Source organism: Uloborus diversus, chromosome 3, assembly GCF_026930045.1.
Source record: "Uloborus diversus isolate 005 chromosome 3, Udiv.v.3.1, whole genome shotgun sequence".
Lineage (NCBI taxonomy): Eukaryota > Metazoa > Arthropoda > Arachnida > Araneae > Uloboridae > Uloborus > Uloborus diversus.
The window spans coordinates 56933354-56961047 of NC_072733.1; the positions used below are offsets into that span (position 1 = coordinate 56933354).

The window sequence follows — 27694 nt, forward strand, 5'->3', positions numbered from 1 at the left end:
AAATTAGGATTTTCAAAAAAAAAAAAAAAAAACATTTAAAATATACTGAAACAGCAAAGAAAGTAGCCTAGTAAAGTAGAGCACGGTTGCAGCCCCACTACACCACAAATTTAAACTCCTTTACCCAATCAAAGTTGCGATGTAGATATGTGATGAACAGGTAGTAAAACCTATGAAGTTGAAGTGTTTAATCACACCACAAAGCACATTAATTTTCCATTTTTCTAAATAAACAATGTTTATAGTTCCAATAAACTAAAAAATTGGAATGATATGATTGGTACTGATGAAACTTTAATAGCACTACAGCAAGGGATAACACTAATAAAAATATATAACTTTTGAACTTGGCATGAAAGAGCCAGTTTGGAAAAAAAGCTGAACTCCAGGTGGATTACAAATTACTACAATAAGAACAAGAAGTTAGAGTTATATGCATGAATCAGGACGATATGATGCACCTTAAAAAATACTTTAAAAGGCACAATAAAATGAAGTAATAAAACAAACTACCTGTTATTTAATAACAAAAAAAAAAAAGATAAGGAAAAAGAAATAAATTTTTTTAATTAATAATAAATTGGCAGCAAATGCGAAAATAGCTTGCAACTTTCAAAAGAAATGAAATATTATCAGGATGCAAAAGGAATAAATTCTCAAACATGGAGAACCATTTTCAGCAGTGCACATGTTTGATGTTGCGCACACAAATTTATTTTTCACTTATATATGTTTAAAATAATAAAAAAATTACTTTAACTGCTACAACAAGATTTTTCAAGTAACCTAAACCCAGTTTCGGGCATGATTTCTCAACAGATTTATACTGATTATTGATTTTAAAAGCAGGTAAAAAACCTTTAAAAAAGCAAACTAACATTCATGTCTCGTTTTTTTTTTTTTTTTTTTTTTTTTGGGAAAGCATATTGCCGGAGAGGGAAAAAATTGTGTAACATTACAACAACTAAACTTTAAAAATAAAAAGAACTCAAGTAAAGTGAGGATTATTTCACTTTAATATCAGGAAAAAATTATAGAACCAAGTTTTGAAGAAGAAACTCCATCTTTGTATGGAAAAGATGTCAACAAAGTTGAGCTTAATATGGACAAAGGGTCTAGTCATATTTCTATGCCAACTACCACTCAGTTAGCACAGAAAGAATTGGAAACAGGATTAAATTGTATCCCATATAATAAAATACCTGTAAAATCAACTGACACTTTCTTAATGTCCTTCTGCACTGCACTTTTGGTTTATTTAAACAAGCCTTAAGAAAAGAGCATCAAACATGCATGGAAAATTTTAGTTATAGCTACTGTCAAGCTATTAGATAGAAGCAAACTGCAGCAAAAATGACAGCTTTTAAATATAAAAAGTTATGATTAATTTTTTTTTTCTTTTTTTTACAGTGCCAACAGCCTATGTAAAACCACATATGATAGACAAAATTGACAATCATATTTCAAACAAGAAGGGAATTTATATTCATATAATATTTGCATTTTCATAAGTTCTAAACACATGGGAAAAAATTTTAAAAGTATTGATGTAGCCACAGTTTAAATTTCATTTATGATAATTTACCAATATGTTTTGTTTTAACATTTTTGTTATATGAAAGAAAAGAAATAATGCTTATTTATACCTTTACCATTTAAAATCAAATTGATCTTTAGTATTCATAAAACTTGGAAAACAGTTAGCTGTTGGATGAAGATATCATCTTTAAATAACTAAATATTTGTCACCCAATTAAATTGAAAAATACTAAAATAGCATAGCTATGAGAGCAAATACAGCATTGTCATTGTTATGTGATGTAGTGAGGAGTTTCGAGATAAGTTTTTATCTCCAAACAGCCAACAAATTAAATTGGATATTTAAAATTTACAGGTGGATGTTGAATACTATATTACTTTAGCTTAAAGTCAAAACTAGGGAAAGTTGGTTCTGAAAGCTAAATAGAACTTAAGCTTAACACGAAAAAAAAAAAAAAATGTGATAAAGCACAAATTGTCAACAAAATGCAGCATAAAAACTATTTTAAGGCTATTTAGAGCCTCTTAATCACATTTCAGCTGAGTATCTTTTTTTTTCATTTGATTAAATTTTTTATACCTGGAACTTATACATATTTTTTAAAGCAGAATATTATGTTTTGATAGCTAAACAACTACTGAATTTAGTAAGACACTTAAAAATCACATTGCTGAAAATATCCTTAACAGATCCTAAAGGGTTTTGCCCTTTGAGTTTATGTTACCGAGAGGGGCCCAATAAATTAATTCGGCTGACAAAAAAAGAACATGCAATAAACAGATTAAATTCTTTAAAAAACGTTTACTAGCAGCATTTTATGAATTCAACCTCATATCCATTTCGATGCCCATCATTAGTAATTTTAAAGGTAAAAATCAATATATTCAGTAAATGCCTGAAGAGATCTGTGATCAAACAGAACTTTCAAATTACTCTAGAGAGTTATTACATGATCATTCAGTATAACTATTTCATATAGTGTCCCAAAAATTATGGCATTAATGCAGTATATATAATAGGAATCTACTGCATATAGAGGAAAAACAATAAGAAAACTAAACCAAATATTTCCAAACAATTTAAGTTGAATCTGAGAAGAAAACCTAGTAAATTTTGTAGAACAAATAAAAGCAATTATTTGACTGATTTTGAATTGAATTGTCTTATAATAATGGAAAAACTAATATTTATTAAAGAAAATATTACAGGAAACAACTTATGACAAATTTGGTAACCAACATTAGAACTGTAAACTAAATGTCATATACATGGAAATATTTAAATATTTTTTTAATTAAAAAGAGGCGAGTTACCTTTTCTACAATATCTACAAATAAATCTCTAACTTCTTTACTGTGGTTCAGTCCATATGCAATATTAACAAATGTTCGAGTAAATGACTAAAAAATAGAAATTATACCAATTTCAGCTTTTTAAAACAAATAACAAAATACTTCAAAATGTAATAAAAATAAGTGAAGCACACATAAGCTTTTGTAATTATGATAAAAAAAAACTATCATGAACAATGTTTACATTATAAAAAACTATCTTCCATTTTATCGGCACTAACATGAATTCTTTGATGCTTCAATATGGCAGATAATATAGTTCCAGCTATCCAATACATGTACTACGGTAGCAAAAAGAGTCAGTTAAAAATTAAAGGCAAATACATACCTGTTGATGTAAAACCTAATGGGAATGAAGAGATTCAAGGTGAGGTGTTCCAAGACATAGATGTCTCGATGAAGATTTAGTCTTAGATGTTACATACCGTACAATACACCGTTAGTCCTAGATGTATACTTACAATTGCAAAAATGTTCAAAATCAGACGCAGAGTTAAGATATTGAAAGTTTGAAGCAAATATAAAAATGAGTCAAAAAATACAAAATTTAACTTTTTATACGGGCCCCAGGTCCCCTAGTATATATTTAGAGAAATATTTTCCATTGAAAACTATTACAGACACAAAAAACTTTGACTTTTGTGCGACAAAAACTCAAGGTGATATGCCAGTTTAAAGTTTTAAGGGACCATACAGAAGATGAGATTGGAACTTATCGCCCTTAAGAAGAATGACAGGTCGTCAAAGAAAGAAAAACAAGGTATGTATATTTTTCATTGCTATTCAAAAATAAATGCAAATGTTACGCCGTGATACGCAAAAACACACAACAAAACCTCGAACAATTTGAAAAAAACCACACTATATGCAAACATATAATTTCAAACCCTTGGTAACCGCTATATTTACCCCCAAAAGGTGTTATTGATGGCCAGTGAAAAGTGGAGTAAGTCACAAACCACTGCGATTCATATCTCGGTGAATATTGGTCACACAAATATCGAGTTTTTTTTTGTATCAGTAATAGTTTTCAATGGAGTTCATTTCCCTAAATGTAAGTTAGGGGACCTGGGGACAGTATAAAACGTTAAATTTTATGTTTTTTGACTTAATTTTCTATTTACTTCAAACTTTCAATTTCTTAACTCAGCATCAGATTTTGAACATTTTTGCAATTGGAAGTATGCATCTAGGACTAATGGTTGCGAAAATAAAGGTTTTGCAGGTTGAAACGGAACACCCTGTATATTAAAATTATTAGAAATGTTGAAGATTTTACTAAACTATTTACTGAAAATCATTTTTCATTTTGAACATACAGCTTTGCCATACGACTTCTTTCATTAGTTGTTTTTTGTTAAAAATGTTAAAATTTTAACTTTATCATATATAGAAAGTTGTTACTAAAGCCTTAATTGTAAGTATTTATGATTGAAAAGTACTGTTTACACATTTTATTTTATTGTTGAAAAATAATCAATAAAAATGAGCTGTTATGTGTCATTGACAACTGGAAGATTTTGAAGGAGAGCATCGGCAGCTCTGGGAATCGGTTATTGTGAAGAAAGATTGTATGTGAAAGGTGTTTCCTCTGATCCTCTAAGGGAGATTAAGATAGAACAAAAAGAATGCAAGAGCAGCTTCAAACAGCTGTAAAACAAAATTGTCATGGAAAAAAGAAAAAAAGTTTGAGTCTTGTAGATGGAAAATGAATTTGAGTGGTGTGTAGAAAAACAAATTGAGCAGATTTTTTTGAAAAATTGTAACAAAATATAGAATATTTTAACATTATTAGTACAGCAATATTGATGATGCAGCAGAAAATAACGTTGGAAGTAGGAAAACATGTAAAATGGACAATGTAAAATCAAGGTTCCACTGTATGTTAATGTCAGAACCTCTTTTGGTAAAATGACATGTCCAGCAGCATGTTTTTATATCCTACCATAAAATGATGAGCTACATTGAGCATTTGAAAATGGTTCAAGTTACAGTTGAACATAATTATAATTTGGGCTATTGATATACTGAGTCTTCCTGGTATTCCCTTTATTGATGACTATTAGGAACATGTTATTCAAGATTTAGTTAGAACGATATAAACTTAGTACTTTTTTATACAGCATAAGGAATTACAATTTAAATAAATAAGGTTGTTAATAAAGTTCAGGAATTATCAAATGCAACATGTTTTTTATCAATAAAAATAAGGTAGTTATTTAATACAATAAAAAAATCATTATCAAACCCTACTGGAGCGGGTTATTTCTAGAATAATTCAAATTAAAATGAACTGTATGCATATTTTTTTCTTAATTGTACCAAAAGCATTACACAACTCTATGTGCTGTTTTTACTTTTTAGCCTTTTACTTGAGAGATCACAGATTCTCAAGATTTAGGCATAGAAGTCAAAAATTTGCAAAGGTTAGTTTCAAAGGTATGGGTACATCTCTGAAGTTTCACTAAAAATGGGGATAGCAGGGTGCAGATAATTTAAAAAATTAGGGATAGTTGACATGAAATGACTTATACATAACATAACTAAACATAAGTGACTGTCAATGCTTACCTTAAAATTTGAATCAATATCTGAATAAAGACGGTCTGATATTTTTGGTCGTAAGATTGATAAAACATAAGCTTTCAACTCATCATAAGAGTCTTTTTCTAACAATTGCTTTAAGTCTCTAAGGTCTTGAAGGAATTCTCGGTCCATTTCCATCACTGTTTCTTCATATGTACAGTCTAAAGTAATTGATAATACTGAGAAAATAACATATCATATGCATGTATTCCTTAGTAAAATGATATTTGAACTAGGCCGTAATAGCTGTGTATAAATGCTCTAAATGAATTATAAAGAAAATAACACATCACGTACATGTTTTCTTCAATTCAAACACAGAAACTGAAATTTGTCAAAACTGAAAATTAATGTTAAATGTTTACAATCATTGCACCTCCTTCAAGAGAAAAATATAAGCTAAACATGGGATATGAAATTGTTTAAATAACAATTAATCACTTCAGACAAAATTATAATTTTATTGCACATAACACCCTTATTTGCTGTGCTTTGTCTCATGAAAAAGTAAAATTTACAGAAGAAGGGGAATGTGAGGCAAATGAAAAATGGTAAATATATTACTCTGTTGGTAGCACCTTCTATCCAAAATAATTTGACAATGTTTTTAAACATGTAATTGATTCCAATCAGTAAACAGGATGCCTCTATAGATCAAGGTTCATGATAATATAAGCCATTTTCAAAATTTGATACTGATATTATTCAGTTTTATGGTATATCAAAACTACTTTGTGCTATTATAAAATTATAAATCGCCATCTGAAGATAAAGCACCATATCTAAACTTTTTTCTTTTTCCATTTTTGTCATTCATTGCATTTTAGATTTATTGTACAAGCTTGCTTATTCAGTTCACACCAAAAAAAAAAAAAAAAAAAAAATACAAGGGGGGAAAAAACACCAAATTCTAATATTGCTCAATTGCTTGTATAAGATTCAAAACTTGTTTCTTCTAATACTTCAAAAACTTAATTCTGCAGATACTGTGCTTTACCTTGACACAGCTGTAGTAGTAAAGTTCTCGTTATTAACATTTTAAATACCTACTGATGTTTAGTGCGGCATTTATTTATTTAATGCTAAGCTTGTTTCAGTTTATAATGGTCAACACAATTTTCCAAGTGCCATGAGGCTTCATTTATTTATTCATTTGAACCAAAATATTTTTAACAACTAAGTAGAAAATATTTTATCAGAGAAATAATTTTAATTTTCACTTTGGTACATGTATGAGACAAAGTTAGGGAAATGATATTTCCATTAAACCATAAAAGTTTTGTATAAATGCTTTAAATTGTACCATAACATATTTAGCTGCATTTTTTTAAATTTATATTTTTGCTAACATTATAAATTGCAAAACATATCTTTTGGGTAGTTGAAATAAGTGTTGAACAAAAAACACACAAAAACATGTTTATGAAAATCAAAAATTGAGAGAATAAAGAGAAAATAAGTAAGTGTAGTTTAAATGAAATTTCAATTTCTTTAACCAAGCATGATATTTCAAGCTAGGTTAAAGATTGGTAGTTAATACAAAAGTATAAATTTTTTAACAAAAAGGTTCATGCTCTATCTATAATAAAGATAAGGAAAAAAATGTGCACACACATTTAAAAAAAGAAATATAAAGAGAAAAGATTCCCCCAGGAGAATGATCAAAGCAGAATAAAAAATAGTAGTCAAAAGGTTTTTAGGCTGAAAACATTCAAAAGATACTATGATAAATAAAACTTTTAAAATATACAAAGAGTATCAGAAAATATTATAACATTACAGCTTATTGCTCTAACCTGACTTTGTACAAGACCATTTACACATCATCCAATTGGCACAATATAGAAAGTCATCAAATGTCAAATATTGAAGCTTTTTTTTACTGGTTTCAAATCGATTGCTGGTTAAGTACACTATGGCTGCATATTTTCTGTAAAATAAAATTTAAAAATACATATATATCTCTACACTCACAAATGCAACAACTGTCACACCAAATTTAGTAGGACTGACAGTCTGATAACTCAATAACTAAAGCAGAAAACATATTCCTTTGTGAAAATGCAATATTTTCAAAGTATAAAGACATGCTCTAATTAATTATAAAATTGATAAACACATTAAAAAAGTAAGTCATTTTTACTTTCTAACAGCACATGTGAATATTTTTGATTGAAGAGTTAAAAAAATTAAATGCATCAAAAACATCCTTCTCAAATACCATTGCTCATTTTATCTAACAAATTTTATGGGGGAACTTTCTCTTCTACGATTGAAAAGTTATCCTAGCATTCTTTAGAACAACTGCTATACAAGAGAATTTTCTATACTGAAAAACACCAACTCCATTCAATGATATCCCACAAATATAATGAAAGAAAGACTTCCAAAAAAAATCAGATTTGCATTGCATAAAAATAAAAAAACATTATTTTATTGGAAAAAACTAGAGAAACTAGACTTTTGACCTAGACTATTTGCATAAAATAAGATAAAATTTAAATTGTAATGCAGTACCCTTATTGAAAATTTTAATGTGAAAACAAATATACTTTTTTTCCAATTATATTTTTTTCTGAATTAAATGTGAAATTACGCAATTGAATTTTGTTAAAAATTTCAAATCATCAATTTATTCATTAAATCAAAAACTACACAATTCTGTGTTTTGAAGTAGCTCTAGTTACGTTGTCACTATTCACAACATTTTGTAAATATTGAAGGAGATATAAAAAAAAGCCTAGCACAGATTTGAGTTTTCTCTTTATACTACTTAGGGGACATTCATTAACCATCTAAGGGTCATGAGGGGGGGGTGTTCGAAAAATCTCTAGATGCCCTTACTAGGGGGGTGGGAAGAGGTCAGACCCATTCTTACATAATATTTTTCAAGTCGATATTTTTTATATTAGAAATCAAGCAGTCAAGTGGTTTGGCAGGGATCATATTTCATTTGCTTCTGTAAGGTAAAAAATGTATTAGGATGAGCTGTTTTTTACTTGTTTTTCAAATAATGAATAGTGCAAAATATAATAAAAGAACCGCACTGTGTACAGCATGCTTTATTTTTAATTAGTATTGCATCATATACAAAAATTATTTGTCAAAAAAAACATTCAGTCTAGATTCCATTTAGTAAGTATTTCTTTACACAAAAAGTTAAAAAAAATAATAATAATAGTGAATTTAAACACGATTCCAGTGACGTAAGATTGATTCGTTTATTATTTTGAAAAACGAAATGGAATCTTATGTAAGATAGGGGGGGGGGGGTCAAAAATTGCCAAAATTATTCTTACATAATTAATGAATGGTTTCCTAAAACTCCTTTTTAAGACGTTTCTAAACAATAATTACAACTGAAGGATCTTACAAAAATATCCTAAAAAGATTTTGCAATGCTAATTATTTTTAGTTACAGCCTTTTCAACATAAAAGTGGTAATTTCAAAAAAATCAACAAAACACTTTGTTTGAAACGGACACTTTCAAAAGTATTTAACTGCTTCAATATTTTTTATTCTTTTTATGAAAGATTGTAATGTTAAATACAAGAAGTAACTCCCTGCGATGTACAAGTTCAAGGTTGACATGTTTTCAAGGAATACAGTGATCTCTCAAATATTAAAATGAAAAGTACAGCAGGTATACAATGCCGATTGAAGTTGCCAGAATAAGACAACGTTTCGGGCAATGTAGAACAAAACTGCAATGAAGGAAAAAAAAAAAAAGCGAAAAACGAGGGCAAAAGGAGTCCTTTTTGAAATATAGGGAAAGAAGGAGTGCTGCAAACCCAAACACTGGAAAACAGAGAAAAATTGCTCAAAGCGCAGCTGTTGGCATGCCTGTGAAAAGTCTATAATTGCTAGCTCTCTTTAGTTTTAAAAAAAAAAAAGGAAAAAGTAAATAGCTTTGCAAAAATATAAATGATTAGTATTAGACCTGCTATTAAATCATAAATGCATTTTTATACCCTTTGTGGTACATAAAATGACTCTAATTGCATTAGAAAAAAATTATAACTAAACTAAAATTTTTGAAGTACAAAAAAAAAAAAAAAAAGATTCAATGTTAACAGTAAAATGAGTTTAAATATCTGACACTTTAATATTTTTAATTTAATTTTCAATGCAGAAGATAAAGATTAAAAATAAAGAAATCCAAAAAAACAATCACTTAGAAACTAACCAGTTATAAGATCACATAATCTAGTTATAAAATCACATCCCGATATTATCCGGCAATGCTCGAAAAAGCGAGGTTGACCAGCATGCCGGGAAATTCGAATTTTCCGGCATGCTGGATAATTTAAGATTTATTTTGCAACAAAAGAAAAGTAAATTTGCACATTTAGTTCCAATCAGAAAGCAAACCACTGTAAGGGGGAAAAAATTAATCCCAAAAGTAACCTTCTTTCAAAAAAAAAAAAAAGGTGTATTACAAAAAAATGTGCATGTTATTTATAGTAGGTCATTATTAATGGATTTAATTACATGCCAATAAAGTAATCAATTCAGAAGCAATTATCGTTACTGCGATTTGTTCATAATTATTAAAATCAATTGTAGGGGGGTATCCCTCTTATAACACGGTTAATTCGTTCCGTGTAATATCGAAACCATGTTACACGATACTTTTTTATAAATACTTTTTTTACTTATTTTTTAATCTAATTAATCATGTACATATCATAAATCATGTCAATGTGTTCCGTGTTGTATCAAAGCCATGTTCCATGTTACATCGAAACTGTGTTATACCTGACCTTGAAATAATGTAAATCGAGGAATGTATACCGTGTTATATCAAAACCAAGTCATAAGGTGCAAATTTTATAATTGCTGAAATTTTGGCTCAATAGGATATACAAACGAAAACCAGCTACCAGAACATACCAAGGACATACTGATTTAAAAATAAGAGTTGTTAAACAATAAAGCTTAGTTATTTTACGTACCTCAAATTAAAAGTGGTATGCATAACAAGAAAAATCTTTAAGAACTCTCTTTACTAAGAACAAAATGCATTCTATAAGAAAAAAAAAATCTGAGCTTTTCTATAGCAATAAAGTTCCTCTGAGCAACAACAACAAAACAAAATATGAAATAAAATAAATAGCATTATTCTATTTATTCTATTTCATATTTTATTTCAACTACATTTTTTATTTATCGTTTGCCAAATTTAGCTTATGTTTAATCCTAATGTTATTTTCTTACAATGCATTGGAAACCAAATATTATTCACATTTTTTGCTTTTAGAAAACTGATGAGAAATAAAGTATGTATCAAAAAGTTAAAAGTTAGTGCTATACGGGAAAGAGCTGAAGACAGACAATTATTCGTAACAGTTTCATAAAAACAAAGTAAAAACTTATTAGAGTGATTAATTATCATACATTTTTTAACACTATATTGCACAAAAACAAAATTCCTTCTTTTAAAATTGGTGTTGCATCAAAACCGAGTAGTATTTAAAATCAAGTTTTGTACCGTGTAATATCGAAACTGTGTTGTAATAATTGCAAATTTGCTACCGTGTAATATCGAAACTGTGTTGTAGAAGTACCATGTTATACAAGGGATGTCTGCATCTTAGATTCCTTTTAGAGAGGTATGTTTAATTTCTATTTATTGAATAGCTATGATAAATTACTTAGAACTGGTTTAGGGGCAGTAACTTACTGCTTAAATGTTTGCTTACTTAGTTTTAAATTAATTTTAATAAAATTATTTGTTATTAAACAATATTTTTCGTGTTAAAATAACAAATGACATTGTTAGTAAATATTTTTACAAAATTAAACTTTTTTATACAAATAAGATATGTATAGAACTTATATTAATTTTTAAGTTGAACATATATTTTTTATAGTATTTATTTTTTTCCCCGTACCTAATTTTTTCAGGTATGCCGAATAGGACTAGGAAAGTTACTGAAGATTTGGCGACCCCCAAATTTTGCGGCATGCCGGATAATGCGGGGTAATACAATACTAGTTTTAAAAAAAGGATATTTACCTAGCAAGTTTTTCAGAAAAGAGGAATGTGCTCCGTATTGTATCAGCCAAATCAGAATTACAGTCTTCAACAACTTTATACACTCTTTTAACATTATCAAACTGTAAATATAAAATACATGCATGTAATTCAAAAAATGCAATAATTGGTACATGTGCTATTCTTTGTATATCACTTGTATATTATTTTATAAAGTTATTCCTGCAGATTTAAGAACACTAATCTTATAAGATAGGAGGTTGTTCAACCATATGACTTATGGATTTTTTTTTTTTTTTAATTTATAATAAGTGAAATAAAACCACAAACTAAAGATTTAGCAATCTCTATAATACTAAACCTAGTTGAGTTTAGAAACTTCACAGAGAACAAATAAGTACTTTAAGCAATTAAGAGCTCAGTTTTCATTCAGAGGAAAAAGTTATAAAATCAAACATGGCTTTTCACATCTACAAAAATTAAGTTGATTTTAAGCTTCTTATTTTTGAACTGGCCTAATGATACTGATAAGTATGTATGGAATTACAGACATAAAGTTGCCAAAAAGAGCAAGTTTATGCAAAACTGGAGATATTAAGCTAGATACTAACTGGAGATATTTAAAAAAATGTGATTACAAAACGTAAAAACTTCAGTGTCAAATAAAGGTGTTTTTACAGAACACTAAATCTGCAAAGAAAAAAAAAGCAGCCATAAAATCTAGAACATAAAAAGGTTTTTGAAAAATTTAAAATGATACAAGGTTTCAGTTGACTGTTTTGTATTTTACTTTATTAAATTAAAATATTTTAAGTTAGAAACTGAACTCTATTAAATCACTACAAACTATGATGAAAAATATAAAAATGTGTACAAGGTGTCAGAAAATGAAAATACAATTTTATGAGGCCTATAGTATAACAATCAAAATAGCAAAAAATGTGTGGGTAGTCTTGTGATGAAAGAAAAAGTGATGAAAGCAATAATTTTAATCCGGAAAAAATAAATAAATAAATAAAAATATAAAAGAGAGAGAAAAGAAAAAAAAGTTCCAAAAATTAAAAATTGAAGCAATAAATATCTTCAGTTTGAACATATAACATAAGCATGAATCATCAATCTAAAAAAGACAAAACATTTCTAAAAAGGTAATCCTTGTTTGCTATCAACTAGGAAAATATTATTCGATATTTTCTGAGCAACTACAGTGTAAAAAGAAAAATAACACATGTATGACATGATATGATGTTGACATTCATTGATGTGTGGAGTCTTTGTAAACGTGATTGGATTGCTTGGGATGACCTGCATCTGAGCTCTACAGGGGTCAAAATGGTTAATGGTTTAATTTTAGGGTCTTCAAAGTCAAAAAACTAAGTTTGAATGGGGGGTATGGTTCAAGCACCAAGGATGATAATTATTTGGATATTACTAGAAATGGAAATAGGGGCTCTGATACGAGTAGTAATTTGAACAATTGTGAGTAAAGAAATTTCAGGATGTTGAATAAAAGCAATTTGGGTATGCTTAAAGTTTCTTATACCAATGCTCGCAGTATTAGAAGCAAGATGGAAGAATTGAAAAGCATAATTATAGATGAGAAGTTGGATGTTATTGGAGTTACAGAGACATGGGCGACCGAATTTGATGCAGATTTATTATGTACTGCTGGTATAATTTGTTTAGATAAGATAGAGTAGGCAAAAGAGGTGGTGGAGTTTTATTTTATGTTAGGGACACTTTCATTTGCAATGAATTGATCGAAAATGATAAACCAACTGATATTGATATGGTTTGGCTAGAATTGATCAGCAATAAGGGGAAAGAATTGCGCTTCGGGGAACATTTATAGGCCGCCTAATTCAAACCAGGGACAAGATGAACAGATGTATCTTATTATTAGTGACATGTCCGGTAAGGGATCCGTCATCATACTGGGAGATTTCAATTTTCCGGGTATTGATTGGAATAATTTTTATCCTAGAAATGGCAGAGAAGAGGAATTTTTAACAGTAATTGACGACTGTTTCTTAGATCAAGTTGTAACTCAGGAAGTTGTATAACGATTTTGGATCTAGTTTTCTGTGACGTAGTAAGTTCCGTTTAGGGGTTGCGTGTAGGGGAACATATTGGAGATAGTGATCATAACAGTATTAGGTTCTGGATTAAATTTGAAGTGTACAAGGATGAAAGTTTTAGGTTTCTGCCCAATTTCAGAAACACTGATTCTGTCGCACTTAGGAAGAGCTTAAAAGAGATATTTTCGTCAGGATTCGAAAATAGCAAAGTAGATCTGCAGTGGACGGAATTAAAGAAAAAACTAGCAAAAATGGTTGGGGATTATGTTCCCTTTAGGGGAAAAGGTGTTAGAACTAAAAAATGGTCCATGTGGTTCACATAGGGAGACAAAAGAAGCTCTAAATTATAAGCAAGCTGCTTTTCGTCAGTTTAAAGAAACTGGTCAGAGTATTAGGCTCCAGTATTGTAAGGCAAGGCATAATTTTAAGTATTTGGCACTGATTCAGAAAAGGGAATTGGAGCAAAGGTTAGCAGATAACATTGACAGGAATCCTAAAAGGTTTTTTGCTCACACAAATTCTGGGAAAGCTCGAAATGGTCAAATTGAGCCATTGGTTGATGAGAATGGAAATTTAATTCGAAACGTTAGGGATATTGCAAATGTTCTTAATAACTTTTTTTCCAGTGTGTTTAATGATAACTGTTGTCTCAACAGTTGCTACTAACAAGACACAAGCTATTATACAGATTGAGGATTTTGTGTTTTCCAGGGAGGAGGTTCTATTTCATTTGAAAAAAATTAAAGCAACTAACGCTCCGGGACTTGATAATATTTATCCAAAAATTTTAGCTGAATGTGCAGAGGAATTAGTGGATGTTATTTTCAATATTTTCAATGTTTCTTATAACTTGGGGACAGTGCCAGAGGACTGGAAACTGGCTAACATAACGTGGATTATAGACCTGTAAGTCTGACTTCAGTGGTTTGTGAGATTTTTGAAAGTTTGATCAAAATTAAGATTATGTTCTTAGAGACTAACAGTCTGTTGACAAGTTTGCAGTGTGGGTTCAGGAAAGGTAAATCGTGTGCTACTAATTTATTGCATCTCTACAATAAGGTTACCTCAGCTTTAGATAAAAAAAAGTGTGTGGATGTTGTCTATATTGATTTTCAAAAAGCTTTCGATAAGGTACCGCATGTTGCTCTTCTCAGCAAACTAGCTGATATAGGAATAGGAGGAAAAACTTTACTTAGGGTTTGAAATTGGCTCACTGGAAGGCAGTGGCGGATCCAGCCGATTGTCTTGGGAGGGGCCATCCCAAATTTTTGAACAAACTCCCCAGGGCTGAATATAGCTCCATGCCGCCCCTAGGCAAATTTGAAATCTGCCGCCCCCTCCCCCCTAAAAGAAGCCAAATAACCTTGACTCAAAAAAAAAAAAAAAACGTAAAAAAGTGTTCCTCAGATTCAAACTGTCAAACTTATGAAGAAATGATGGCGTTTCACATTCTGAGGCGCCCCGATGAAATGATCACAGTGATCTCCCACAAAATTTTTTATTCGGCAAATTTCGCTAACGATTCGGCAAGTACCATGATTGAAAAACGTTTGACTTTCATGAGATGTGTGAAAGTAATCATTATTAAATTACAAAAAAAAAAATGTATCTGTGGAAAATGAAAGAATGCTAATATTTTATGTTCAAGAATAACAATTTAATTCAAAAAATGTGTTTTATAATAGCAAATGTGCCACCCCTGAAAAGTTTGCCGCCCTAGGCAGCTGCCTACTCTGCCTATTGGGAAATTGGGCCATGATAACTCCCCAGAAATTTTATTAAAATGAAGTTTTAAAAACTCAATTTTTGGAGTAACGAGACATTAGGTGAGGGGGTGGGTTTAGGAATCTCCCTCGAAAATGTTTCAAAATTTAAATTTCCGAGTCATTTTTGAAAATTATGAAACTAAAAACGCATTTTGTCTATTTTTGATGATGTACGAAGAAATGTCAGGTTTCGGGCTCTGGCCCCAAAATACTTATTGAAAATAAAGCTTAGAAACCAAAATATTCTGTCATTATACATTGAGAAGTTAGAAGAGGAGGGCTGCTCTTCTAACTCTTCAGCTGTCCAGCCTAAAAATGCACCTTTAGGTAATGTTTGCTTACATTAAAGGAAGTGTGAAGGTGCTTAGAATCCTTCCTTCCAGGAAATATTTTGCCTTTGAGGTTCTAAAAATTCGATTTTTAACTATATTTATACATATTTTAGAAAGGAATGGAAGATTCGTGAGCTCCTCCAAAAAACGTCCTTTTAAAGCTATCACCACGATATAAAAAAGGGAGGGAGAGGGTTCTATCAAAACTCGTTTGTAATTGAAGTCCCAAAAAAATCATTTAAGTTGCTTTTAAGCAAGTTAAATGATAAGGGCTGGATAAGCTAGTTTCCGTTGACATTTTTTCCAAATAAAAGACTTAAAATGCAATTTTTTGCTACATATCAAGGCATTTGTGAAAGGGCATGGAAAAAGGGGATTCTCCTCCTAGTTTCAAAATTAATGCCATTAAAACGAAAATTTAGGCTCTCTTTGATCTTGTGAACAATAGGTATACTCCGGCATTTAGAGATCGTTCAAGTGTCTGTAGTTGAAATCAAGAAATGATGTACAAGATGGAGAAACATTTTGGAAAAAAAAATTTTGTTTTGAGGATAGGGATATAATTTATCTCCCAATTAAGGCCTATACTTCTTTTTCAGTAAAATACGTGTGTTAAATTTTGTTATCTTCTCACAATATTTTTTTCTTTTTTTTCCTTAAAACAATTCCTACAATCACAAGGCTTTGGGAGGGGCCATGGCCCCCCCCTCTAGATCCGCCCCTGCTGGAAGGAAGCAAAGAGTAGTTGTGAAGGGAAATCATTCTAAATGAAGTGATGTTTTAAGCCTGGTTCCTCAGGGATCAGTTTTAGGTCCTCTTCTGTTTATTATGGGGATTGTAGAGAATGAAGAACAAGTAAAACAGCTTCAAGAGGATTTAGATCATATTACTAAGTGGGCGGATAGGTGGGGTATGGTAGTTAATGTAGGGAAAGGTCAAGTGCTACACTTAGGTCACAGAAATAAGAGTGAGAATTATTATTCGGCCAGGGTTCGGTCATTAGTCGGGCAGAAAACGTTATTGATCTGGGTATCTTAATAAATCAGGGATTCAAGTTTAGTCAACAGTGCAAGTAACAAAGCCAACAGAATGCTTGGGTTTATCAATAGATCTATTTGAAACAAACCTAAGAAGGTTCTTCTGCCTTTATATAGGAGTTTAGTAAGTAAGATCTCATTTGGAGTATGCTGTTCAGTTTTGATCTCGTTATCACAGGAAAGAGATTTCTGTATTGGAAAGGGTTCAAAGAAGGGTTACTAGATTTGTAAGCGGACTTTCAGATTTAGATTATGATAATAGACCTTATAAATTGGGAAAATTCATTTCTTTATTAGGGTTGTGGGCACTTGGAACAGCTTACCGGAAGAGGCAGTAATGAGCAAGGGGGTGGATAGCTTTAGGAGGGCCATTGATCTCCATTGGGGACTTATAAACTGACTAGGACCAGCCTAGCTGGGCCCAGAGCCTGTTGCTGGTCATCACATTTGTATATGTATTTGTATTATATGTTATCTTTTGCATCAGACACAGTGTTGTTATGTAATTGTAATAGACCAAGTCTAAGTAATAAGAATAAACAAAAGTCTATAAGTTTGATCCTGAAAACCAGCTATGCGCAGTTGACTACAAGTATAAATTTAAGCTTGCTTGGCTTTATTTGTTAGTTTGGGAATATATGATTTGCAGGAAGAATATGCTAGAACTGGTTAACTCACTAATACAAGTTCTTTTCTTGACATATACTGTACAATCAAAGTGGCACAACATGAATAATAAATAGGATGAAGTCCCCAATATGATGGTGCTTCCTAATATGGGGAACCTATGAATTTACATGCATTCAACACCTACAGAGAATGACAGTACTAGATGTCTAAGAGGTGATGTTTGGCATTGTGACACGAAACAGTGGTCTGAGTTGCAGTTGTGTAGGTTGTAGGTGTTAGATTGTTTCAGTGGCAAATCCTTACATATTATTTCTGTAGCCTGTTTTTGGTTTCTATGCGAGATTTTCCTCAATTCTTGATCAATTTCTTTGATTTACACCTTATTTTAAAGCTTATCGTGCAGGCTACTGACGAAAAATAGACCCAGGGTCTAAAAATAGTTTTTTTTTCAGGCAAAAAATCTGTTTTAAAGAACCAGAATGAGGTTTTCGGTTAAATTTATAATTTTAACTTGCACTGTTACCGGCAGAGCTGAATAGCTTGATCGGCAGAGCGTTCGACTGTTAACCAGGAGAATGCGTGTTCGGGGCCCACGTCCGGACAATCTGCATCAAAAAAATTAGAAAAATATCGCGCAGTACATGTACAATGAATAGCAAATATGAGGGAATACGTGAGGTAAAAACGCTCCTAGCTGTTATGAAAACTTGATGCAACACGGAGCTAAATTGGTGCTCAATTGTTAGGTTTTTTTTTTTTAAGCTTTAACTCCGGGAAGAAAATTAAAGCATAATGTAAGCGAAAATATAAGTATCAGGTTTAAGATTTCAGACTACATTGGAATTGTTTTTTGTTCAGTAAAATATAATAAATCGTATGTTGAAATAAAGATTCTTCTTTGTACAAATAAAAAAATACTACCTCAATATAAAGGGTAATATATATTTTTCTTCTTTTTGCAAAAAAACAAATAGCGTATCACATTTTTACTACATTTGAAAAGCTACGCTTAAAAAAGAACTCAGTTCAAATTATTTTGTATTTTAACCGTGCTGTTAAATGATGAACATGTGCTGCCATCTAAGTCATAACGGTTCAAACAGCCTGCGATAACAAATTGTAAAATTTTTCAAAAATAAAAACACTTCACGGCAAGAAAAAAAATTTAAAATTACCTGTGGGTTTTTTTTCCGGCAGAGCGTTCGGCTATAAAGTGTCTGAACTTCGGGCCAGTTCGGGCTGTCCCACATAATAGCAAATTTACAGTAATATTACGCATTACATGTACTCATAACATACAACAGATAAGACATTTAATAAAATAAATGCAGTGGGAATGCTATTTGGTGTTTCGACTCTTTTATGCAGGCTACAGTTATCATTCAGATAAGTTGACTGCTAATCGAAGGGTGTTCTTCCTTTTTTTTTAAAGCTTTGACTCCATCCAGACCACTGAGCATAATGTAAGCATAAAAAAAAGTATTAGATATACCTCAAGGGAATCCTTTTTGTGCAGAAAAACATTTTCATTGTATGCTGAAATGCATATTTTCCTAATAGCAATGTTTGAACTTTTGTACAAATGAAAAAATACTACGCCAAATTAAAACTACGAGTTTCAACCAGTAAATCTTTAATTATTTATTTGAATACGATATAAAACATTAAAATTATTATCAACTTCATTAGCAAGTAATCATTTTCTACTCCTCTGCTTTCGGCTGAAAAAAAAAACATTTTGTCTAAGTTCGAAAAATTACACTTAAAAAACGGACTTAGTTCAACTGGTTTTGGTTTTGAATATTAAGTGTTCGATTAAAAGAGAAACAAGTGCAGGCTTTTAAGCCGTACAGGTTAAAGAAGCCTGCTATGGGAAATTGTTGAATATTCAAAAATAAAATCATTTTTTCAACCGAATTTATTACTTCTATAGAATGTTTGTTTCAATCGCTACGTGAGATCTTCCTCATTCTTTAATCAAATTCCATGTTTTACGAACAATTTTAAATCGTATCATGCTGGCTAATGACAAAACACAGACGCATGATCTTATTATATTTTTTCGGCGAAAAACTTTTTTACTGTGTTTTATTACGCATTCCTTCAATGAATAGCATTCGAAAAGGAAGGCACAGTTGCTAGGTTTGTTGGAGCATCGTACTGTTAATCAGAAAGCGCCAGTTCGAATCCGTGCCACTAAATATCTCTTTAATGTTTCTTTTTTTTCCGTCAGATGCTCACATGGGCAGGACTGTATTTGCCACTACCCCGTTTTTTCACATGCAAAATTACTGATTTTTCACGTGTCACTCTGCCACACTTTTAATGATATTTATATTTGCATTGAAAATACGTACAACCAAAAGGGGAGCGATGATCAAATTATCACAACGTTGTATTTAACGAGGTTTTGTTACTGATGTCTTCAAATTACACGCCTTCTCTTGTGCGCTTACTTTTTTCCGTTTACTTTTTTCGGTTTTTCTTCATAATATTCTTTCTTTGAAATTTTTAAAGAGCCAAATGCCTTATGAAACGATTCGAAGTACAGTGCGGAGTTCCGCACGGGTCAACTAGTTTTTTTTAATAGTGCTACAGTTAATAGGTTGCATCGTTCTTATACAATTAAAAATTAATAATTTCTACTGTATTAATGTTAAGTATGTGTTTTTTCAGTACTTTTTTGAATTCAAGTATAATTAGCACATGTAGATAAGAATGAAAATCATGTTGGAGAAGAATACAATATGTGGTAATGCACAATGCAAAGTAAAATGCAATATGAGGGAGGGCAAGTTTATTTTTCTGAAGAAAAGGAAGAATGGAGATGTGAAAGTGAAGGTAAAACTGGTGCTAAGTGCACCAGTTCACTTAGCACCATTAGGCAATATCGTCACAAATGATCAGGGGTGTCAAAAATGTCTCAAATAAGGCACTTTTCCATGGGAACTTTTTACCATGCTTTTCACTGCATTCCGGTTATTTGTGGGGTATATTTACCCAGAATGCATTACGCAAAACAAGTTTGTTTAATTGCTGGGCATGCTGGCAGCTAAGCATGCTGGGTAAAAAACGCTTTCTCTGGTACAATGGAAAACCTCTTTTTACATGTAAATGAGGGATTTATCAACTTTTTTTTTTTTGAGCCGGAGCAGTTATTAATGAGGTAGAAAAGTGTGTTGTGAACGTGGCTATAGTCTTATGTAGTTATGCTTGTGATTCAAAAAAGTTATTTGCTTGAAATGCATTATGCAAACACTTGCTTTCTAATGTTATTGTTGTCACAAGAACATTTTTTATCATAAGGTACAACAATGTGGTACTCCATAATAGGAGGCATACCATGTAAACAAATCTATATTGGATTTTTTTCAAAATTCAAATTCAGTGTTAAAAGTTTTGTTTTAGGCTTTTTTAAATTAATATGCTGCTAGTCCCAAAAAAACTGAATTTCATTATTCGTTTAACTTTATTATTTTTTTTCTCATTCATGTCAGTTGCAGCTGACAAAAACAAGATATCCCATAGTTGATGTTTCTACAGAATAATACATCACGAAAAGTTAATTTATTTTTCATTGTGAGAAAAGTTAAACAATACTGCATTCAATAATAAAAGTAAAAATTCACTATTCAATTCAAAGAAAGGGCAAAAAAAAAAAAAAAAAAAAGAGAGGTAAAAGTATTAAAAAATGTCCAATTAAGATTTTTTTTTTTCCTTTTCTAAATTACCAATGAAAAATTTAAAAAACATAATATGATAAAAATGACTTTAAGAAATTTCGGAAGCTTTTTTTAAACTGTGGAGAGCTATTAATGTGTTATGTATATTGTTAGATCATGGTAAGATACTCAGTCGTAATAAATAAGAGTGATCATTTCTCTAGAACATTAAATTATTATTTGTCTACTATATTTGTTTTTTTGATATGTATACTAACATAAACTTAAATAAAGATGAATTTTAAGGGTTATTTAATTTACTTTTTACCCTAGCGGATGACATCACATAACATCCTACAACCTTCAGTTTAGATCCTATCAACATCAACACTAATGTAAAGGAGAACAAATCATAAATCAGTATCATGAAATATAATTTAACTTTAATACCAAAACTTTTCTTCACATTCAAATAAAAAGTCATTATGTTATACAAAGTTTCGATAACTAGTTTAAAACCACACAAAACTGTTAAGTAAAAAAAAAACTTTTTGGCAAATCACTTTAGATTTGAAAATAAATTTAGGATACAACACACATAATTTAAATATTTCATATTTAACTTGATAAATGCTATCAATATATAATGCAAACAACCATACTTGTCTTCGACAACTTTTGATTTGTATTCCAGTTTTTTCGCTCACATCATCTAGATCTTTCCTATTTCGAGCAGAAAGTTTTTTCCCAAGAAATTCTCGTATAACAATATCATCAAATTCATAGTATCTAACAGGAAAAGTACAAATAAATAAACAAAAATTTTCATAAAAATGGCAAAAGATAAAAACTACAGTAAATATTTTATGTAAAAGAGAATCCTATCTCAGCAAGCAAGAACAGAATAACAAAACAACTATACACTTATTTGGACAATACTAGTGATAATTATTTTATTGAATAAATTTTACCTTTCAATAAGCATCCGTTGCATACTTGGAGCTATTTGGAATATCCACTGCTCAGACAGTCGCTTTGGATAGTGAAGTAATCTTTCTAGCATTTGGAACGTTCGATAGTGATCTAAAACATCACTTAATAGCATATCTTTATCTACATCAAAATCCTTCAGGGATCCACTAATTAAGATAGTAGACACATCTTTCGCTAAAATAAATTTAAATGTAAGCAAACAAAGCCAAAAATATCACATATAATATAAATTACTATAAACTCACTATCAAAGCAATGTTAATAAATAGCAATACAATTTTCATTAAAAAAACATTGCCTTTTTTATTAGCAACGAGTAGAAGTATACAATCTGTGGCTTCTAGTTAAACAACTTAAAAATCCCCCACAGCAGACCCTGGGCACTGGCGACAGACATTTCCCTCAACAACTTGGTCCTATCAGAAAGCGACCCATATTGTGAATATATCAACTCATATTAAACATGACAGTTGGGTAAAGGCTGCAAAAGCAGAATCTTAAAGGATATTGTTCTGCATTTATTTATTTATTTTTTTAACAAAAAGAAAATCTTTATATTTACTTTTATTGTATGTCTACTAAACAGCTTTGTACCATAACCACAAAAATATTTATTTGAATATATTTACAAAATATGAAAAATGAATAATAAAAGAACTTAAAAAGACTATGGGCTTAGGAATACAAGTTCCCCACCTCAGTGCATGAATTCAAAGCCGGAAGGAGCAAGTTCAAAACTTTGGTTAGGAAAAACATCCAAAGTTTACATGACTTGTGACTGTAGCTTCAAATATATAGAGTTCCCCTTCTACTCAGGGACTGATTTACGGCAGGGCATTCGGGGCTTGGGGCACCAAATTTCTGTCATCATTTTTTTTTTTAACAAAAAGACAGAGTGCAAAAAGACAGAAAAAAACTCCAAAATAGTTTTATGATGGACAATGTGAAGAAGTCGTATTAGACTCGAAGCAAAGTTTCAAGGTTTCCTGTTTTTATGTAATCTGTGATAATTTGATTACAAAACTATAATTCAGGATGTCGGCCTATGATGGCATATTAAAAAATTTTTCTTGCTTGTTTGAATGCGACAAGCAAAATATTCGAGAAAGTGCAAAAAGATACTTTTCGCCCAATCCAAAAAAAAGTGGACATGAGGATGAAAATTCAAATTTCATTCAATATGGTTGAAATTTTGCATACACACTGTTAAAAGTATACTATTTCATATTTTATTGAAAAAAAATTTCATTTATGTCATTAACATTCATATTTTAATTACTAAAGTGGAACTATATCAGTGCGAACTAGACTGCACCAAAACTGCTTATGTTGCATGGTCTATTACAGCTGAACAAATAATTCTAGAAATCTATAAAGTTTCACACATAATCTGACATTCATTAGCAACAGTTTTTTCCTGAAGAGAAATGTCTACTAATCTTCACTACAAAAGGTAAGCATATTTAATTATTCTTAATTATTGTGTCACACCCGCAACAAAAAAATGCATTTATATTTCCACAGAAAAATTTATTTGCCTAAAAGTTTTGAAACTTTGTATTCTAAAATAGTTTACTAAAGTACTTTGAATAACAAACAGAAAAAAAATTAATTAATGTTTTAATTGGAGTTATTAAGCGTTGCGGGTGTGACATGTTGGTGTTGCGGGTGTGACATTTAGTTAAAGTCACACCCGCAACATCTTTTTAAATTAAACACAAATGTAATTCTGGAATGCATGCAGATGACAGCACTAATGTTTTAACCTTTGACCTAACCTTTGGCCTTTGACTTATTTGTCTAGACACCAGTTAATTCAAAATTAGTATCTTTAGAGCATGTGCAGTTGATTTATTTAGCTTGGTATTCTATATTATTGGTTCTCCTAAGAAACATTTTTGTATTTCTTGATTTATAATTAAGGCAACTATTCAATAGGGTAAGATTTGTTTTTTTTTTTTTTTAAATTAAACTTTAAAAAACCAAAACAATATTTTATCTTTTTTAATATGTATAAAAATGTATAATTTTGCTTTCGGCATTTGACTTTTCCCCCCTTTACTTTTTAAAACAAATAATGTAATATTAGGGACAGATTATTTTTTACTTCAAATTCAAAATATAAAGAAATAATAAAAATAGTAATGAAACTTTTATTAAAATATTTATTAAAAAAAACTTTGTATAAAATTCTGTCAGTTAAAGTTTTAAATGAATCAAAACTTAATGTTTTTAATTTCAATTGGGGTTAAAAAATTCAAAGAACTTCAAAAAAAAAAAAAACATGTTCAACAATATATTTTGGGACTTGTAGTGCTATATTTATTCACTTTACACATTTTTTTTTTTTGCAGAAGAATGAACAGCACTGAAAGATTCCGAAATCAACGTAAAAAGATGAAAGAAAACTCGGCTAAATAATCGGAATATTTTCTAAAAGAAAGGGAAAGAAACAAAGCAAGAATAGAAATTACAAAGAAACTACTTTAAAAAATTACATCTGTGGCCATGAAAGAAAAGAAAATGTAGAGGCAAAACCAGAATGAGAGGCAGAGAAAGTGTAGAGAGAGAAAGAAATCTTCGACAAAAGGGGCCACACCATCTCCAGCTGTAGAAGCAGAGTCGATGACAATTTTTTGAAGAGCTCAAACCTTTGGTAATGCAATCCATAGACAGGTACAATCTTCTGTTAATGTCATACAACCATAAAGACTACAACATTAAAGTTGTATGGTCATACTTTGCAAGGACTCATGGATAAGGATCTGTGGATGGTGTTGGTGCGGTTACAAATAAAAAATGGTGTCACTTACCATTACAGCGTTGAGCAAGTCAATTCTGCATCGGATTTTGCCATTTGAGCAGAAAAGGCTCTTAAAAAAATCAGAGTACTTTATTCTGCGGAGAGCGACATCACAAAAGATGTTGCAAAAATGCTTCACGCACGCTGCTGTCTTGTACAAAGCTATACCAAACTTACAATCGGTACACCATGTTGTACCAATCGATATGGGTACAATTCAAGTGGCAGGCACTAACTGCAGAAAGTGCACTGAAGATAGTTTCATTGCTGCCTCAGTCGGAAACGATCTCCCTTGGTAATATAAATGCTATTGGAGATTTTGAAGAATTAGTTTTGTTTTCTACCTCAAAAAAAAAAAAAAAAAAAAAAAAAAAAAAAAAAAAGGTCAAATCAAGCAAATAGATGGAGAAGACATACAAGTAGAATACTTGGAAAAAAAACCTTCAGAACATGTATACATCTGGCCCAATCAGTCAGACATATCATGGAAGAAACAGAACATTGTAATGAGAAAACTAACACCCCCTGAAATCATCAATTCTAGATTGGAAATGAGATTTATGTAAAAAAAATTTCCTTAGTTATTTGCAATTTCTCTTATTTATTACTGTGCTAATCATAAAATGTCTGATAACTATTTGTGTATGTTGTTATTTTATTGGCCACACAAGTCACACCCGCAACGGGGTGTCACACCCGCAACGGCAACTTTGAATATTTTTTACAGTGAAACTAATTGAGTGAGTATCTAAATTTCTGTATACAATAATTAGTTAAGTATTACTGTCTAACATAAAAAAAAAACAGTTCGATCAGTTGATATGATTCACAGAGTTTTGAATGTTTTGATCGCAAGGTGAAAATGTATGTCCTTTTTATGTCACACCCGCAACGGGTAGAAATTAATTTTTTAAAAAATAAATAACATATCAATCAACTTGCAAATTGGCATCAATGTACCTGCAAGTGATCTTTATTGAAAAATATAAAAATTGAAACCTATACTCTGAAATATTTTTGCTGATGACTAATTTAGTTAGTGTAAATGTCACACCCGCAACTTTGGATTGGGCGTTTTGCCAATGTAGATACAGCCCTGAAATTGTTTTTGACTTTGCCAATCTACAATTGTAGCGGAGAACGATAATTTTCGATATTGAAGAGCACTAAGTGTTCTTTGCGTAATCTCATTTCTGATAGTAAATTATCTTCATTAGCTCTATTATCAATAGAGGGAAGTTTGACCGCAAAACTTGGTTATAAGGACATTATAGAAGAATTTACTACAAAAAAACGAAGTAGAAAACAAAGAAACGCAGATAGCACATTATGATTTACCTTAACCATCATAATTTCTCAGTCTGCGACTGTAAAAATTTTTTTTACATGAAAATCAGGAATTTATTTTAGAGTTTTCTTTTTATCAAAATAATATCAAAAAATTACCTTCATATTTTTTTTTTGGGGGGGGGGCATCATACTTGTCAGTGCCCCAGGGCATCAAAGTGTGTAAATAGGTCCCTGCTTCTACTACCTCTTTTATCCATTCTCAAAGTTCCCCCTTAGGATAGAATGTTGGCAGTATCTTGTCGGAAAGTTGAGCAACATCACAATATTCAAAGAAGTGTAAAAAATAAGTATCTGCTAGAGCATTACATAACCAAAAGTACGTTTAGATCGTATAACCCTTTCGTATTGATTTTTGAAATGCACATTATTAAGTGCGCCTTCTGTTATTTTAATGCCTCAAAAACATGTCCTAGGAGTCATTTATAAAGTCAAGATTTAAATTATAATTTCCAATACTGTTTCAAAACAGAATAATGCTCATCTTCAAGAAAATAAATGTCTGCATTAATGGTATATCAGCGGCATGATGGATAATAAGAAATATGAGCGTTGCTCAGCTTATCTTGATACTCTAGAAGATGAAGACATGCATAAAATATTACATTCAACAATGAGCACAGGTGTGGATAAGAGGTCTCAGAAGGTTTTCTAATGAATCCTACCTCACCGAAAGATAATAATGGCAGTATGCAAAAATACAGGTTCAGAACTTAAAGTCAGGTTATAGAAGGGTGTTTTTGTGCCATGTCCATGATCACTTTTGATTTGCATAGCCCTAATCTGGGCAGAAAGTTGTAGAGAAATATGTTTGGCATCTATATTTTCCATGCCAGATTTGTAAGCAAAAGAATATTTTAATGCTTTTAAAAAATGCATGCTTTTACTATCAAGATATTTTAAGGACCTGGTAGTTTCAATAAACTTTTTTCCCTTGTTTGCAACTGAAATTCGAACTCAAAATCAGCTGTTTTTTGTTTAACTCATAAAATTCAAATGTGAAAAGCGGAACAGTAGTTAAAAAAAACAACAAAATAGCTGACTTACGTTGATGACCAGAGAGCCAAAATTCGTATATTTCAGGATCAAGTAAAGTGTTGTTTCCAACGAATATATCAATATCGACATCCATGCCGTTTTGGACATCGGAAGTTAATGATTTTCGTGCCCAAAATGAAGCCAGTTTCTAGACTTGACGCACTATTTTTATTGTTCGGGAGTGATCATCAAAACATCATTGTTCCCCTCTTTTGAAAATGAAGGGTAAGGTTTCAAATATACTTCTGTAATTTTAATTTGTTTGGATTGAGAGAGATCATGTCTTTTTGTAAATCTGAAGCTAAATCAAAATTCTTCATCAGTGCTGCCATCTAGTGTCTTATTATAAAAGTAGTTCGAAAGAAGGGGGGAAAAAACCACATCACTTGCCAATTTCACTTTCTGGAAGATAAATAATAATTGAAATTTACTTTTGTTCATTTTTCCAAAAAAAAAAGGGAAAGGAAATAATTGCGAACAAGTTTGAAAACGCAGAGAAAAAAAAAAAATGGAAGCCGGGCGCCAAAAATA

General features: G+C 30.8%; 1 protein-coding gene across 1 annotated transcript in view; it reads right to left on the reverse strand.

Annotated features, from left to right (window-relative positions):
* Nucleotides 1-27331, reverse strand: part of LOC129218397 (acidic fibroblast growth factor intracellular-binding protein-like) — a 44509-nt gene extending 17178 nt beyond the window's left edge. The window contains exons 1-7 of the mRNA XM_054852648.1: nt 27173-27331; nt 21954-22149; nt 21645-21771; nt 11499-11599; nt 7275-7408; nt 5464-5639; nt 2854-2940 (exon numbers count right to left, since the gene is read on the reverse strand). Coding sequence (XP_054708623.1) covers nt 2854-2940; nt 5464-5639; nt 7275-7408; nt 11499-11599; nt 21645-21771; nt 21954-22149; nt 27173-27257 — 906 coding nt within the window. The 5' untranslated portion in view covers nt 27258-27331. The remainder of the gene's footprint in view (nt 1-2853; nt 2941-5463; nt 5640-7274; nt 7409-11498; nt 11600-21644; nt 21772-21953; nt 22150-27172) is intronic.
* Between the last annotated feature and the right edge of the window lie 363 nt (nt 27332-27694).